Here is a 16,051-nt window from a genome sequence, read left to right as displayed (position 1 = left end):
TCAGTAAAATAGCTGGAATTGGGGCTTTTAGCTTATTTTATTTTTTAAATATCCCCAGAAAAAATGTTGTTGGACCAGTGATTGTCTTCCCTTTTTCTCCCCTCATGAGTTTGCATCCCTGTAATTTGTTGTGGCATTGCAAGATCAAATCTACAAATTAGAAAAGAAGCAAATGTGTTGTTTTTTCATGATCTATTTAGCGCTCTTGTCACCTGTGACCTCACACAGAGTAGCCTACCCATGTGACATGTTTATTTGCTGTTGTTTTTGTATAGCCGAATTTCAAACATTACAAGTAAACACGCTACTAAGACGGACAGAAAACAAGTTCTTGAAAAGGAAAATACTGACGATGGTTCGACTATGTGGGATCGTGTGTGCCGTTGAAACTTTTAGTGGTAAAAAGTGTGTCGTGCAGGAAAAAGGTCGAGAAACACTGAACTAAAGAAAGTGAAAGCTGTGATAGTCATTACAATCAAGTTATGTTTCCAACTGAATTGACTTTTTATTTCTACTTCATTTTCAATTTAGTTTGATCTCAAATGATCCTCTAGAGAAATCCTGAGATTTATTTGATCTTTTGTTTTTCACTATTTAACCACATTTGAGCCTTTTTAATTGATAAATTCCACGTAGCGTATTCTATCATATAATGTCATATTTCATGCGTAATTATGAGTAGACTTGTCATGTCAGGAACACATTTTAACACAAAATTCACAACACTGGAACCTAAAATACAACATACAATCCCCACATCTCAACATTTAAAGGAATGTTCGGGTTCAAAACAAGTTCAGCTCAATCAACAGCATTTGTGGCAGAATATTGATTATCACAAATATGAATTTGACTCGTCTCTCCTTTTCTTTATAAAAAGCACAAATGGAGTTTCCAGTGAGACACTTACAATGGAAGTCTCTGTAGTAACATTGAAGTGTATTTATTGGTTGACTGAGTGTTGAGTGAGTCCGAGTCTGAACTCGAGTACCCCGACTCAGACAACAGCTCAGCTGTCTCGTTTAATGGCATCTTTTGGGGGTATTTGATCTCAGGTCAAGCCTCGAGCCCTTCAGCTCAGGACAGCGAGACACACACATTTACACGATCCTCAAAGCAGGATTACATGAACTTGTGAACTACTGAAATCTGTGTCCTACAGAGACAGAGTCACATTTGCCCAGATCACACAAGTGAATGAACTCAATCAAAAATCCAAATCAATCCTGATCAAATTCCACTCTTTTTGTCTCTTGTGCTCAAAAATCAACTCAATACTGACTCTGAATCGTAATCCAATAGTTTGTATATTTCATAAATTTACATTTTCACAAAGGTAATCTTTACTGAACACACTTGATACATTGAACAGGAGAAATGAAGAGTTCAGATACATGAAATATTCAAATAAATCTTTATTTTAATGTGTCAAATTCATAATTCCTCAATTTCAGTGTGTTTTATCTTCATCAGATTTCCATCAGTTCACTCTGGATCCAAATACAGTGAATAAAAACATCCGACTATCTGCGGGAAACAGAGCAGCTACTTACACAAACACACTCCAGAAGTATCCTGATCATCCAGACAGATTTGATGGTTATAATCAGGTGTTGTGTAGAGAGAGTGTGTGTGGACGCTGTTACTGGGAGATTGAGTGGAGTGTTTATGTGTTTATATCAGTGTCATATAAGAGCATCAGCAGGAAGGGAGATGGTTATGAGAGTTTATTTGGATATAATGATCAGTCCTGGGGTTTGTTTTGCTCTTCATCCAGATGTTCATTCAGTCACAATAACAAACTCACTGATCTCCCTGTAGTGTCCAGATCCTGTAGAATAGGAGTGTATGTGGATCACAGTGCAGGAACTCTGAGCTTCTACAGCGTCTCTGACACAATGACCCTCATCCACAGAGTCCAGACCACATTCACTCAACCTCTATATCCTGGATTTAGAATCATTTCTTCATCATCATCATCATCATCAGTGAAACTGTGTGATCTAACAGTGTAGATAATAAAGTGATTGTACACACAATACTGTTATATCACAACAATCATGAAATAAAAACTACAGCTGAACTTCTGTAACAGAAACAGACATTTCTAGAGTACAAACATGTTCATCAGATGAATCTAATATTCATTCAAGTGTAAAAATAAAAACACAGATCACATGAGTATAGTGTGTGTTTGAGTCGGGGGAGTGAATGTTTTTCTGTGTGTTTATATAATTCATTTGAATTCAGTTTTATTACATTAGAAAAGAAATCATTTTTATTATTATTATTACTACACAAAGTAACTTGTCATTGAATCATCACACAAAGGGTTTATTAAAGACATCAAATATGTATTTGCACAAAACAATAAAACTCAATGGAAAATCCTTCATTATGTGTGTTTTTACATGTTTATTTCACCTGCACTGTCACAAATGCATTTCTAAAATGATTCATATTCCATACAGTCATAAAAACTGAAGAATTGCTCAAATCATGTTTAAAATGGTTATAGATGAAATATAGCAGAAGTATACTCTTGTGAAAAAGAAGTGCACTTAAGTGTAAGTAGCACACATAGTTTGAAAAGTATACTTACAGGAAATAGAATTGAAATAAATGAATAGAATATTTCAGTGTTCTGGAAGGGAAAACACTTTCATGAGTGTGTTTGTAACATATATTGTTTGAATGTTAATTTAAGAGTATCATTTGAAATCATTATGTTTCAATGCTCTTTTAGTGCGCTTTAAAGAATAGAATGAATTGGATTTATTGACTAGCATACTAAAACATATTTACACAAAAGTATACTTAATAATCATTTCAACTTTAGTGTGTTACTTGAACTCAAATGGAAATTAAATACTTGTTAAAATGTTTTGAGTATATTTTCAAGAAATACTCTTCTTGTATACTCCACTGCATCTTGGTTGTCCTTGTGAGAAAAATACACTTAAGAAAACTTTAAAAAGATGAGTTTTATGAGAATAATACACTTTCAAAGAACATACTTTTTTATTATTATTATTATTATTTAATATTCTAAACATACAAAATACTTGCAGTGAAGCCGCTCAACAACCACATCACATCAGTCATCCAACAGATTCCCATTCAGAGCGACACACAGAAGCATCCGGAGTAAAAGTCCTGCTCAAAAAATCCCCAAAATCCCCCCACAGATCCCCAATAGCTGTTCCTCAACCATTCGAGACCCATCACACAGTCCCCCCCAGCAGAAAAAATACAATAAAATAAAAAATGATTAATTTAATTTCCCACCCCCAAGAACCCCTAATGCACCAACAACCAAAATAATGAACTAAAGAAGAAACAAAAGGAAACAACAAGCAACAATACAAAAACAACAACAACAACAACAACAATACATTTCAAACAAAGGGCTTCAAGGACAATTAAAATCATAACAGCAAAGTGAACTTTCTATGTTTGTGTGCATGTCTGCACTATTACATGTATGTGTGTGTTCTTGTATATGTTTATTTGAATAAGAATGTTTGTATATACATGTGTACAAACAACTGCACGACATCAGCCTCATGCACACCGCCATTAGTTTTAATAATACTGTCACTTAGTGTCATTCAAATGTACTTTTTATTAACTTTTCTTTTTTCTACCCTTATCTTTGACCATCATTCTATCTCTCACACAACAACTCCATTCCCACTTGTGTCCAATTCCACATCCCAACCCTCAGCTCCCCTCAGCCCATCCCATCTATCTCTACTGGCCACCCCCTTTGGGTTTCTACACAACACATATCTTTCAACTATGCTTTGATGTTTAACAGCAGGACATAACTCTACCATTCCAATTTACAATATCATTTAAGAAGAAAATACCCTTTTCAAACACCTTTCTCATAAATACAGGTATTTTATCAAGCAGCACATTTGAGTTCAGCCGTATTATTTGTTGTAATATTTGTTCTATCTTTTCAGGGGGATGAAATTGAAATTGTAGCCAGCTCTGTAATGCTTGTTTGAAAAAGAGAGATACTTTGAAATATAAAACTTGAGTCATCGGCATACATATATAAATAAAATCCAGTCTAACTTTATCAAATGCCTTTTCAAAATCCGCTAGAAATACCATTCCTGGCTTCTTATATGTTTCATGATGTTCTAGTATTTCTAGTAATTGTGGTATATTATCTCCAATGTATTGTCCATGTGTGAAACCTGTCTGGTCAGGATGAACAATACCTGGTAAAACCCTTTTAATTCGGAGTGCTCTGCATTTTGCATCTGTTACGAACGGAGGCAGCGACGGCAGACGAGGAGAGTGGGTCTAAATGCAATCTTACTTTATTTGGAACCGATAAATCAATAAACACAAAGAAAAACCCTCAATGGGGAAATAAACACAAGACTGAGAAAAACGGGCAGGGGACACATACCAGGCTAACAACATTCAACGATCGACAGCGACTGAACAAACAGACAGGGTTTAAATACGTAGACAGAGGACAAGGGGCCAATGAACAAACAGAACTCAAACAAGATAACAAGGGGATAAACAGAAACCAAAGGCAAATAAACAAGGGCAGGTGAAAACAATTAACTGAGAACACGAACGCTAACAGGGAGACTGAGGAGCTACACAAGGGACAAAAGTGAAAACTACGGAATAACAAAAGTGACAAAAATGGTTAACAAAGGGGCAACAGTGAAACATGACGAGGTAACCCTAACAGCATCACAACATTGAAGTGTAAGGGGCCTGCAGTTTTTTCCATAGACTGGGTCTTTATATTTGCCATCTGGATCTTGTTTTAATAATAGAGAAATCAGACCATCCTGCTGAGTACCTGACGACCGTTTCTATAGGAGTAGTTCAAACAATCTAACAATGAGCTTTTAGTCAATCAAAAAAACTTGATATTCCTCGACCGGAATGCCGTCAAGCCCTGGGGTTTTTCCAGACTGAAAGGATTTAATAGCCTCAAAAAGTTCTTCCTCTGTAATTTGGACTTCGCACTGATCTTTCTGTCCATTTTTTATATTATATTAAAGAATTCCTTACCATAATCTTCATTCAGTGGGACAGGACGAGACGGAAAATACAACATCTGCCTAAAATAATGAATGTCCTCTTTTAAGATATCATTCGGGGAATCATAGATGACTCCATCTTCAGTTACTTAGCGTTCCTGTATTGGAGATTTAGAAAGAATTTTGTGCATTTTTCTCCATATTTCATCCAGTTTGCTTAATTTTTGTAATAGATTACATTCGATCGTTCTTGAAGAAGTTCTTCAAGTTCTTTTTGTTTTTCCTCGACCTTATTTTGTATCTGTCGTATCGTTTTTATTGCTATCTACCTGTACTATTAGTTCATGGATTTCCCTTGTTAGTCTTGTTTTTTTATTATTGATGATATTGACTATTTTACCCAATGCTGAATGCACAAGGCCATTACAATAAATCAAATATATCTTCAATAACAGACAGAGACACGTGGCATTAACAACTCAAACAGTGTTTATTTCTATCTCACATATTTTATAATTGTAAAACATAAAATGTACCAACCATGCTTTTAAATTAAAAGAACGCTGAAACAAACAATAAAACGTGTTGGAACAGAGGCCACACATAAACTACGCAGTGTTATATTTCTTGCTGAAATGCTCATTGTTACTCTTGCACCTGATGACCGCTCGCACATCAGACGCACTTGTGTGTGGAAACTCCGCAAGAACAGCATCTGTTAACAAAGTAGAAGAGGTAAGTTCAGAAGACATGTTCATACAACTTTTTCTTTCCACTACATCAGTCTGTATTAAACCAGTACTACTTAATAAAAAGTACATGAGGATTACAGTGAGGAATTGTATCAGTATGTCATGTCAATATTGCTTCCAGTATATAGTCAAACATACAGTATGCAACAGAAGCGAGTACACCCATGTAAAATCACAATAGAAATCAAATGATACAACACTATTCAAGTTCAACAGAATAGTATTTTTTAATATGAATAGTCAAAGAAAAGATGTTAGAAAGACTGTACTGGAAACACAGTCCACAAAGTAGAAACAAATGGAAAATACACCTGCAATGAGAACAAAAGGTGTATGCATGGGGATGACATTTATAGATGAATGCCTTTGGATACACAAAAATACTGGCTAACATAACTAACAGTCTCCAGAAGTACTTACTGTTGTTGCACAATTCATACTGTTACATATATTTGTAATAAAGTCACATCAATACTGTTAGTTTATGATTATAAATAGGACCAAATACTGAACTTGTTCCACTCATAATACATTTACATTTATATATCTTAACTTATATTTAATATTGCACAGGGGTATACTCACTTCTGTTGTATACTGTATTTAACGGTTATTAGGGCTGGGTTCAAAATATTGACTTCCGATTCTCATTTTGATGAACGATGTCGTTTCTTAAATCCCAATAATACATTTTTCAGTCTAGCTATTTTCAGCTGATGAATGAACAAAACTCTTATTCAATAAATAGCAATAAGCTTTGTGCTTTTGTATGATTGTTAAGAAAGTCTCAGATTTCAAATTCTACCCATTTCATTCTGAATTTCAAACAATAAACACCACTTTGGTGTGACAGATTTCTGTAGTGCCTCAGTTCATGTGGCATGTGAACCAATCATCTCTTCCTCTTTACTACTAGGTATAGGAAGACATAAACGAAAATCAGAAGGTGTGTTGAAAGATTCAGTACAACTTACTGAAATCTGTATCATGAATATATTTATGTCATTACAAAGCTATTATAAAAACATATGTTAAGCTTTATTGTAGTAATACACCAACTGTGGTTCCCTGCGGTTTACAGTCTTAGTTGAGAGATTTTTTTCCTTGAGAAAACCTTGTGAATCGAAATTGAATCGTGGAAATTGGTGTCAATACCAGCCCAAACAATTACTGGTGTTTTCCTCCACATGTCCATGCAATCCTGAAGCTATAAAATGAAAATTTTTACCAACAATATTACAGACAAAAATGTAACTCAAGAAAATAACAGACAGATCTGTTATGTCCTGCACTTTGGCAACATCCAGCTGACTTTTTTGGGAGTCCCCTTTCCCAGATATCCCTGTCAGGGTGGACTCTGCAAGGATTTCCTTTGTGAACACCAGAACAGCCAGCTCCTGGGCAAACATGGTCATGCAAGATCTGTTCAGCCACTGGAAGAACCTCTTCGGGACAGTCACTGCACTTCCAGCCAAGGGGAGCTGTATAGAGAGAGGGAGGGAGTGAGAAAGAGAGAGAGTCAACTGACAAATTAATACATAGTTGGGACATCTACCTCTGAGGAATAAATATTATTCCAAAGTGAAAATAATGTGCTTAAATCAAGCTTTGTTTGAAAAACACTGCTAGTAGTCTATATGTTCCAATATGGAGTGGTTTGACCTGTGGTGTGGAGGTTAGGTGTGGGCAATATACCAGTAGACACAAACCAGTAGAACTTTTTGACAGCCGGTTAAAATGTTGGACTATAGTCTCTGTTGCGGTTATACTCGCGTGATGTTACAATGCTGAATTGTCATTACAGTTTGTCATGCATTTTTAAACCTTGCCAGTTTAAACTTTCAGTCAATTATAACAAGCCATTCAAATGCAATTCAATGGGAAAGGGACTCTGTAGGGAGTTCAGTACTTGCTCGCTGTTCTGACAGATAGATCACTTTAAGATTGATCCATTTTACCATAAAGTTACATGGTGGAAATTCAGCATTCTAAACACCCATGAATGAACTATGGCTGTTAAGTGACAGATACATTAGCCCTTAATTGTAACATACCATTTAAATTTCATTGACCACAGTATTAGATGACATTGCCAATGAGGGGGTCCCGCCAGGTGAGCGAATCAATGACCGAACACACCGCACACACTCCTTCATTAATTTAATAATTTCAGGGAGCTCTATGTGAAAATAAGGAGGGGGTGAGTTAGTGTTGTTTGACTAGTAAGAACTCTGCATCTGTGGCACATGACAGATGGATGAAATGTAAATCCTTGCCAGTATTAGAGGGATAATGGTAGTAAAGTTCAGTACAGGGCAATCATGCCCATTGTGAGACTTCGTACTGTAATGCCAACCCCTCCAATGCCAACCTGAATACCTATCCATTTGGGGCAGCGTTTTCTGTGCAGTGTTAGCATCCTTTATCTGCTAACAAACAATCAAATACAGGCACACTGAAACTTTTGATTTCGGTCACATTATATCACATTTACATGTACGTTACAATAGAAATAATAATAAAAAATCTTCATGGGAAAGTAACAATTAATGATGCTCAAATTTTAATTCGGCAGTAAAACAGCGGCAGGCCTCAACGCTAAGGACTTATGCTACTGCCCTGCTCGGGCCAATGGTTCAAATTCTTACTTGCCCTGACAAAAATTCACTGGTCCCACCACAAAACAAAGGAATAAATAAATAAAATGTACCCATGTAATCTGTAATAACTGAAAATGAAAAAAATAAATAATAATTCCCTACTTCAATTTCCACAGCAAAAACTAATAGCGTAACTAATATAAATTTTAAACAATATTTAAAGAATATTAAAACAATTGACAATTATAAGAGCAAAGAGTCAAATTACAAGCAATAGCACAAATAAACACAATTGAACAAAGATACAAATGAAATAAAGTTTCATTAAAGGCTTTTCGAGGAGGTCTAACAGTAGATTTCAGGTACAGATATCAAAGTAATCAAATGTAAAATAATCTTTACTGTATTAATTCAATCTAGATCATTTCAATTAATATCAGTATGTGTATTGTGGCCCCAGTATCATGATATGTATCTTATCCTGACTTTGTTGCCACTACACAGCCCTATAGTTTACTTAAGGACGACTGAGTTACTACTCATCAAGCATTTTGACATAAATGTGTGAATTTGTCCGTTCAAGTTTAAGAAGATGTGAAAGACAACTCAATATGGCAGTTGTGCGCTGTCTGAGACCCAGCTTTATGTACATTCCTTGGATATGTGCGCAAAGAAAAAAATAAAAATCTCCCACAGCGCAACTACCTAATTGAGATCTCTTTTGCATCTTCTTCAACTTGAATGTTTAAATTGGCAAGACTTAAAAACACACATAAATGATTAATAACTGTGTATAATTAATTCATTAAGAAAAATGTTCAATTCAGTTATAATAAGACAGTAGTGTCATTATTCAGCTCAATTCTGTTCAACTTTTTCTCATCTGATATTGTTAGTGCAGTCAAATCAACAATATTGCTGAATGTAAATTGTCCCAGACTAACTAAGTCAAGGGTGAGAGTGGCAAGGAACCCAAACCCCATCAGGTGACAGAAATAGAGAAAAAACCTTTGGAGAAAGTCAACTTGCCTTTCTCCGCACTGTTAGAAATTGCTGTAAATTTACGGCAAATTTTCAAGAGTATAATCCTGTTATGTTCAAAAGCAGTACATTGCCATTTTTTTGTTTTTGTGAAATGACGTAGACAAAGTATAACGGCATTTTAACGTATTTATTGCTCGAAGGAAACAAAACGGTACTTAACAGTATTTTTGGCTAGCCTACGTAAGACTGCAGTGAGCACGCATGGATTTTTCATCCGTCTTCATACTGATAATAGATGAGTTCCCTTTTGTTTTGCTCATTGTGATAGAAAAATACATTACATGTATTATTAATAATTACATTGCAATTGTAGCTAACTCGTATTGTGGATATTGTAACTGTAACTATTTTTTTCATTCGCTCGTTTCAGTGATAAAAGCAACATTGTGAGTGAAGTTGGATTCCTTCACTCCATCACAGGGAGTGTGTGGTGGTGCCTAGATCACATTTGTGCCCTGCAGTAGACCTTGCATGCCATGTTGACTTGTGTAGTGCCAAATGTGATACACTGACTCAGTTTTATTCCCATCTTAAAGTGCACATTAAAGAGGGACGAACAGTGGCATGCCCCTTTAAGCAGTGTGATGCATCTGTAACCCGCACACAAACACACAAGATGAGGCAGTCACAATGTCGGAGAAAACTGCTTTTATTAGTATAAGAGCAGGCAACAGTACAAAAACAGGGCAAATCCAGTGAAGAATGGTCAGGGAAAGCGTAGAGTCGAAGCCGGGAATCAAGGAGAGTAAAGGGGGCAAATCCGGGAGAGTAGTCGAGGGGAGCGAGGGTCAAAGCCGGGTAAACAGGATGTATAACAAGTGGGAGCAAAGACAGGGGAACTAGGGGAGCTGGCAAGCTAAGAGGAAGAATAGTAGGGAGGTCAAAACTAGACGAGACTAGCGGGGGCAAAACTAGGCGAGACTAGCGGGGCAAAGATACGGGGAACTAAATACAATAACCAATGGGATACAAACGGAAGGATGGTGTATTTATAGGGGCGAGTGCAGGTGTAAACAATGACAGGTGATAGGGACGAGTGCAGGTGTATACAATGTGTGGGGATTGGAAGCGCGTGAGTGCAGGTGGTCATAATGTTCTGACTGAAGCGCGTGAGAAGCGAGCATGAGTCAGAGGGGGGAGAGAGTTTACGAGCGAGAGCTCGTAATAGCAAAACCAGGCGTGGAAGCCCGAGGGAGGAAAAAGAGCGTACGAGCTCAAGGGGGCGGAGCGAGGGAGTGGTAAGCGAGCACGCTCGCGGAGTGCATGTGTGCGTGCTCGCGGAAGCGGAGATGGGCCAGAGGAGCGGGGTTCGTGACAGCATCATTTACAAAATATCTACATTTACCTCTCACCTGTCAAGAAAACATAAAAATTCAACTGAGGTAAATCTGACTGAATCCATTGTTACCACAGCACATGTGACTGAAGCTGAAAGCTTTCAAAATATTGACAGTGATATGATAACCGATGAACATATTGATGTAGTTGGAAACAGAGAGCATTTGGAGGTTAGTCCAGAAAATATTGATGAGACATTATTTTTGAAGAATCTTGCTCTGTTTTATCTGAAATTACAGGCAAAGTTACTGCTTCCATCTTCAGTCATTCAGACTATAATTGAAGATATGCAGTCAGTTTATGATGTCAACCAGTCACACGTACTTTTCAAACTAAACGAGAAGTTGGTTACACTTGGGGTTCCAGAGGCTTCAATTAATAATGTAATGGACAGTCTGAAAGCAGACGATCTCTTACAAGATGCTAAGCGCTATGGGGAACAATCCTAGTTGTGACCGAGCTGAATAATGTGTGTAACACGTCAATGAACATTGACCGGAATTTATAGCCTCGGCTGATGTAATCATAGATGCACCTGCGGCCAGGCTATAAATGGATACGTCACCAGGTGTCGTCAGATACTTCTTTTTAAAGAGCAGTCCTGGGACATCCCAGTGCGGCAAAGAAGCGCAGCATCTCGTTCCGCTTTTTTCAGGGAACATGGGTTACACATGTAACCCGAGACGTTCCCTTTACAAAAAGCTTCACTATGATGCTGCGCTGCTAAGCGCTATGGGGAATGCAATACCCACGCCGCAGCACTTGGGGCTTTCCGGACCCCTACGGTTGTGCGGTGTACTCACAAAAACGCAAGAGGTCTCAGACATGAGCTTGAGATGTCGACTCAAGGGCATAAGAGCCCGGAGTAGCATAAACATCTAAACCATTACATTTTGAAGAATGTGTGCAGAGAGGACCAGCCTGCCGCATCACAAACTTGTTTAGGCATGGGCTGAGATGTCGACTCAAGGACATAAGAGTCCGGAGTAGCAAAGCATCTAACCCATAAAGGTGGGCACCCCGCCCACCAAGCTGTGGCAAACCGCAGTGGCCACATAGAACCTGGCAGTGGCGACTCGGGGAGAAGTAGAGGAGAAATTGCGCTATCAACAGAGGCAAAGAGGTCTTCTTCTGCCCTGTAAAATCTACCCAGATCAGTTCCAAGTGGAGGGAGCCCTAGCACTTGAAATGGTCTCGATAACCTCAAGAGAAAACCCTGTGAACCTCATTTGGTACCCTTGGGGGCCAGACATGAAAGGTTTCACAATTCGGGCTAAGGATGAGAAGGTCCTCCCTGTTCGGAATCGCCCAAGGCGAGCTGTCGAGGAGAGGAATTAACTCCGAGAAACATATCCTGTTCGGCCAGCGCAGCGCCATTAATAGGACTGTAAATCTGCTCCCATATACGGGCATCCAGACCCTTGCTGGTGAACATTGCTGTAGCGTCTGGAGGAATCAATGAACGGACAATCATGGACTCGGCTATTTTGGAGACAAAAGAGCCTCTGTAAGATCACGGAAATGGTCTGTGTTAGTACAATGAACTGTTGACAAAGAGGACAAAGAACTATTGACAGAGAACCGCATGTGACATCCGCATGCTCACCACGTGCTTATCGTGTGGAAATAAAGGGGGAAACTTTGAACGTAAAAATGTGTGTGTCTTTCTTATAAAGCCTAAAAGGGCTTATTTTTAATGAAATATGTTTTAATCCCTGTGTACTGTGTATCTTTGGTGTTAGATCAAAATTAGTAGAATTGTTTAGTAGTGTAGTAAAACTCATTATATTTAATAAGAGGCTTTATATTTAATAGCCTGAGTGTAAGAATGTTAAACCCACTTTTAAAGGTACCAAATATACTTTTCTTGGTATCAAATTAAACCTTACGACTTGCCCTAGCCGAATATAAATATAAGATCACCTTAGAACTGTGTTCTGTTAGGTTTTTACCATCTTTTGAGTCATTCAGCCCAAAATCTCTTACTGTCATAAACCCGGTCATAAACATGCAAATGAGCCTTGACAAAGGAATCATTCTCCGGCCCCAAAGGAATGTTAGAGAGTGCAGACTCTCACTGCTTTCTTACTGAGAAGGAGAAATGAACACCTTTTAATCCTATATATTCGATATATATATATATATAATCCACGTGATAAAAATATTGACATGTATCTAATGTGCCATCTCACATTTTCCCTTAAATGTGCTTGATCTATGTTTTCTTGCAAACTCTAATGGGTTAATGTTTCAGACGTTGCATACTCTGGTTAACCGAAATCATATGTGTGGCATATTTGGTCTCTATAACTTGGTATTTTGAAGATTGAAATGACTGTGTACATGATATGTCGATAACAACAACATATTAGTATTACAAGAAGATTTTCTAGTTTATTCATCGGCTGCCACCCCTCTCAGAACAAAGGGGCAATAAACCAAATTCCCGCCTGAAACTTCCACTCTTCTTATTGGTCGAGCCAATGAGAGGTGGGACACATTTTCTAAGGGCATAAATTGCACCAACAACGGACCTTCGCGCTCTTCTTCGAACGCTCCGATCTTCTTCCTCTCTCTCTCTTGCTTCCTGCACTCTTGCTGAATGATGCTGAACTAGGAAGCCCTCAAGGACTCCCAAGCGTGCGCCAGGCTACGGCCTTGTCTTTCCAACTCCAAACTTCACTTCTGGACCTCCCTTGGACTTCCCCTGGATCTCTTCAAGCCATCTCACACTCTCTCACTTCTTCTCCCGATCTTCTGCAACTCCCCGGAACACTCGTCAACTATTCACCTCCACGCTCTGGAAACACCGCACCGAAGTCCTCTGTCTCAAGAACGCCACGAGGACACGCAGTCTCGCTCAAGCAACACAAAAGGTCTAGTGTGCAAGTATGATTTCACCTGAAATTCCAACGCGTTAAAGTGTGTAATTCCAGTTGCTGGCTCTTAAAGGGTTAATTGTTGTAATAAGTTTTGCCATACCTCCAATAATTCTTCACTTTCCCTTACTGCATTTATTTCGTTTATTTTATGCTTATTCTGTGTTATATGTATGTTTGTCAATTGTAAGTGATATATCATAGTGCCTTGTATTAAACTCAATTATACGCGTAATTGTCTGTGTGTGTTGGTTACAGAACAAAGCCTCTTTAATGTGCGATTTTAAGCTACGAGCTGATATTATCAAAGTGAGTTAACGTGCTTTTGATGAGTAAGCTTATAACTAGGAATAACCCCTCTGGAGAATTGATCAAAGTACCGAATAAAGTGGTTCGGCGGACGAACTGACTGGTTGCGTTAGCCTACGGGTCAATTCCATTACGGGGTTATTAAAATTAATAGCCTGTCTGCATAGAATATATATTCCTAATTAAATATAATTCATTGTGTTTAATTATCTATATATTTTTGAAGCAGAATCTTGGACTATATAAGCCCGTTTGGGGCGTTTTTACATGTATGGGTGTTCGGGTCACACTGTATGATTAATCATTGATTTCGATCAGTAATATTAATTGTACATTCCCCAAACCTGACCTGTTAACACCCTACATTGCTAAGACTCCCAGGAGCAGAGAAACCGGGGAAAGAAACGCATAGACGCATTCTGGGTCATGTATGTGTCTTAACGTCCAGACCCAAGGGGGCTGGGTGATTTCAGGGAGAAGTAGAGGAGACATTGCGCTATTCATAGAGGCGAAGAGGTCCTCTTCTGCCCTAAGATCTCACCCAAACTTGTTCCAAGTGGAAAAAGCCCGGCATTTATAAAGGTCTCGATAACCTCAGGAGAAAGCCCTGTGTCCCTCAGTTGGTACCCTTAGGGGCCAAACATGAAAGATTCCACAATTCGAGGCAGGGATGAAATATTGCCCTGTGCCTGAGATAGAAGATCCTTCCTGTTCGGAATCGCCCAAGGCGAGCCGTCGAGGGAAGAGATTAGCTCCGAGAACCAAGCCCTGTTCGGCCAGCGCGGTGCTATCAGTAAGAGGCAAAAACCCTTGCTGGAAAACTCTGGGCAACTACTACCTTAGGGTGGATTTCTTAACTCCCCCGTTGGTATTTTCTGTCTGAACCGTAAATCTGCTCCCATATACGGGCATCCAGGTATATAACTCACCTGAGTGACAGGAGCTTGTCCTAGGCCCTAAGGAGAATCCGATGTGTCAGAAATACAGCTGACAAGAACGTGGGTCTCCTTGATGATTTATGTAAGAGGCTACCGCTGTATTGTCCACCCGCACCAAGACATGGCAGCCTCAGGAGGAGGTATTTCAGGGCCAGAAATACAGCCATCAACCCGAGACAGTGACTGTGACAACCGAGCTGACGACCCTCCTATCCCCTTAAGCTGGACGACCACTTAAGGCCGCTACCCCGCCCGTCAGGTAGGCGTCTGTCGTTAGCAGCCTGCGACAACAAGACGGACCTAGAGTGGGACCCAAGGCAGAAAACCGGGGTCTGAACCACATAGAAAGGGAACGAAGCCTGAGGCACGTAACCCTTTTTAGCCTAGGGGTTTTGGCCCTTGGAAGAAATCCCCTGGCTTTTGGCCAAAACAAAAACGGTCTCCTTGACCTAGCCTGACTTTGCTCAGGGTGATCTGAATGGACTCAATCCTAGCGGGAAACAGTTGTGCCCGTATTGTGATTGAACTCCATACGATGCCCCGATAGACAGTGTTCTGAGTGGGAGAGAGGACGCTTTTCTTGGCGTTGAGCCTCAACCCCAGGGAAACGGATGAGCTTAGACGATGTCCCTGTGCTGAACTGCCAGTTCCTGGAACTGCACTAGGATCAGCCAGTCGTCTACATAATTCAGAATGCAGATGCCCCGGAGTCGCAAGGAGCCAGCGCTACATCATGCATTGTGAATGTGCGGGTAAAAAGGGCTAGGCCGAGTGAAAGAACCTGACACTGGAAGACTTCGCCCCCGGAAGCGAACCTCAGGAACTTTCCATGTTGTGGCAGAACTTCTAAATTATGTATAGAAGTGCGTCATAAGATCGATGGTGACCAGCCAAACGAGTTGTAGGGCTTGAGACACGACCGTCTTGACAGGCATCATCTTGGGCAGTTCAAGCTTTAAGATCTAAGCCAGACGCCACCCCTCACCCTCCATGGGAAACGGGAAGTATTTAGTGTAATAACCTAACTCTCTCTCTGGAAGGGGAACACATACCATGGCCCCTTTAACCAGGAGATTGAGTTTTTTTTTTTTACATAAAAAAGAAATCCGGTTTACGGTAGTGAGAACACGGAAAAGTGGTGAGTGAATTAAATCCTGACGCCCTTAT

The 16,051-nt window shown here is 39.3% G+C and overlaps 1 protein-coding gene across 1 annotated transcript in view; it reads left to right on the top strand.

The window, feature by feature from the left end:
• The window catches only part of LOC127619542 (tripartite motif-containing protein 16-like), a 171,110-nt gene extending 168,724 nt beyond the window's left edge, over nucleotides 1–2,386 (top strand). Inside the window, exon 7 of the mRNA XM_052092399.1 lies at nucleotides 1,611–2,386. Within this exon, the coding sequence (XP_051948359.1) occupies nucleotides 1,611–2,015 (405 nt within the window). The 3' untranslated portion in view covers nucleotides 2,016–2,386. The remainder of the gene's footprint in view (nucleotides 1–1,610) is intronic.
• The last annotated feature ends 13,665 nt before the right edge of the window (nucleotides 2,387–16,051 follow it).

The sequence above is a fragment of the Xyrauchen texanus genome, chromosome 26 (genome assembly GCF_025860055.1).
Source record: "Xyrauchen texanus isolate HMW12.3.18 chromosome 26, RBS_HiC_50CHRs, whole genome shotgun sequence".
Classification (NCBI taxonomy): Eukaryota; Metazoa; Chordata; class Actinopteri; order Cypriniformes; family Catostomidae; genus Xyrauchen; species Xyrauchen texanus.
This window is presented reverse-complemented; position numbering and strand designations above follow the sequence as displayed.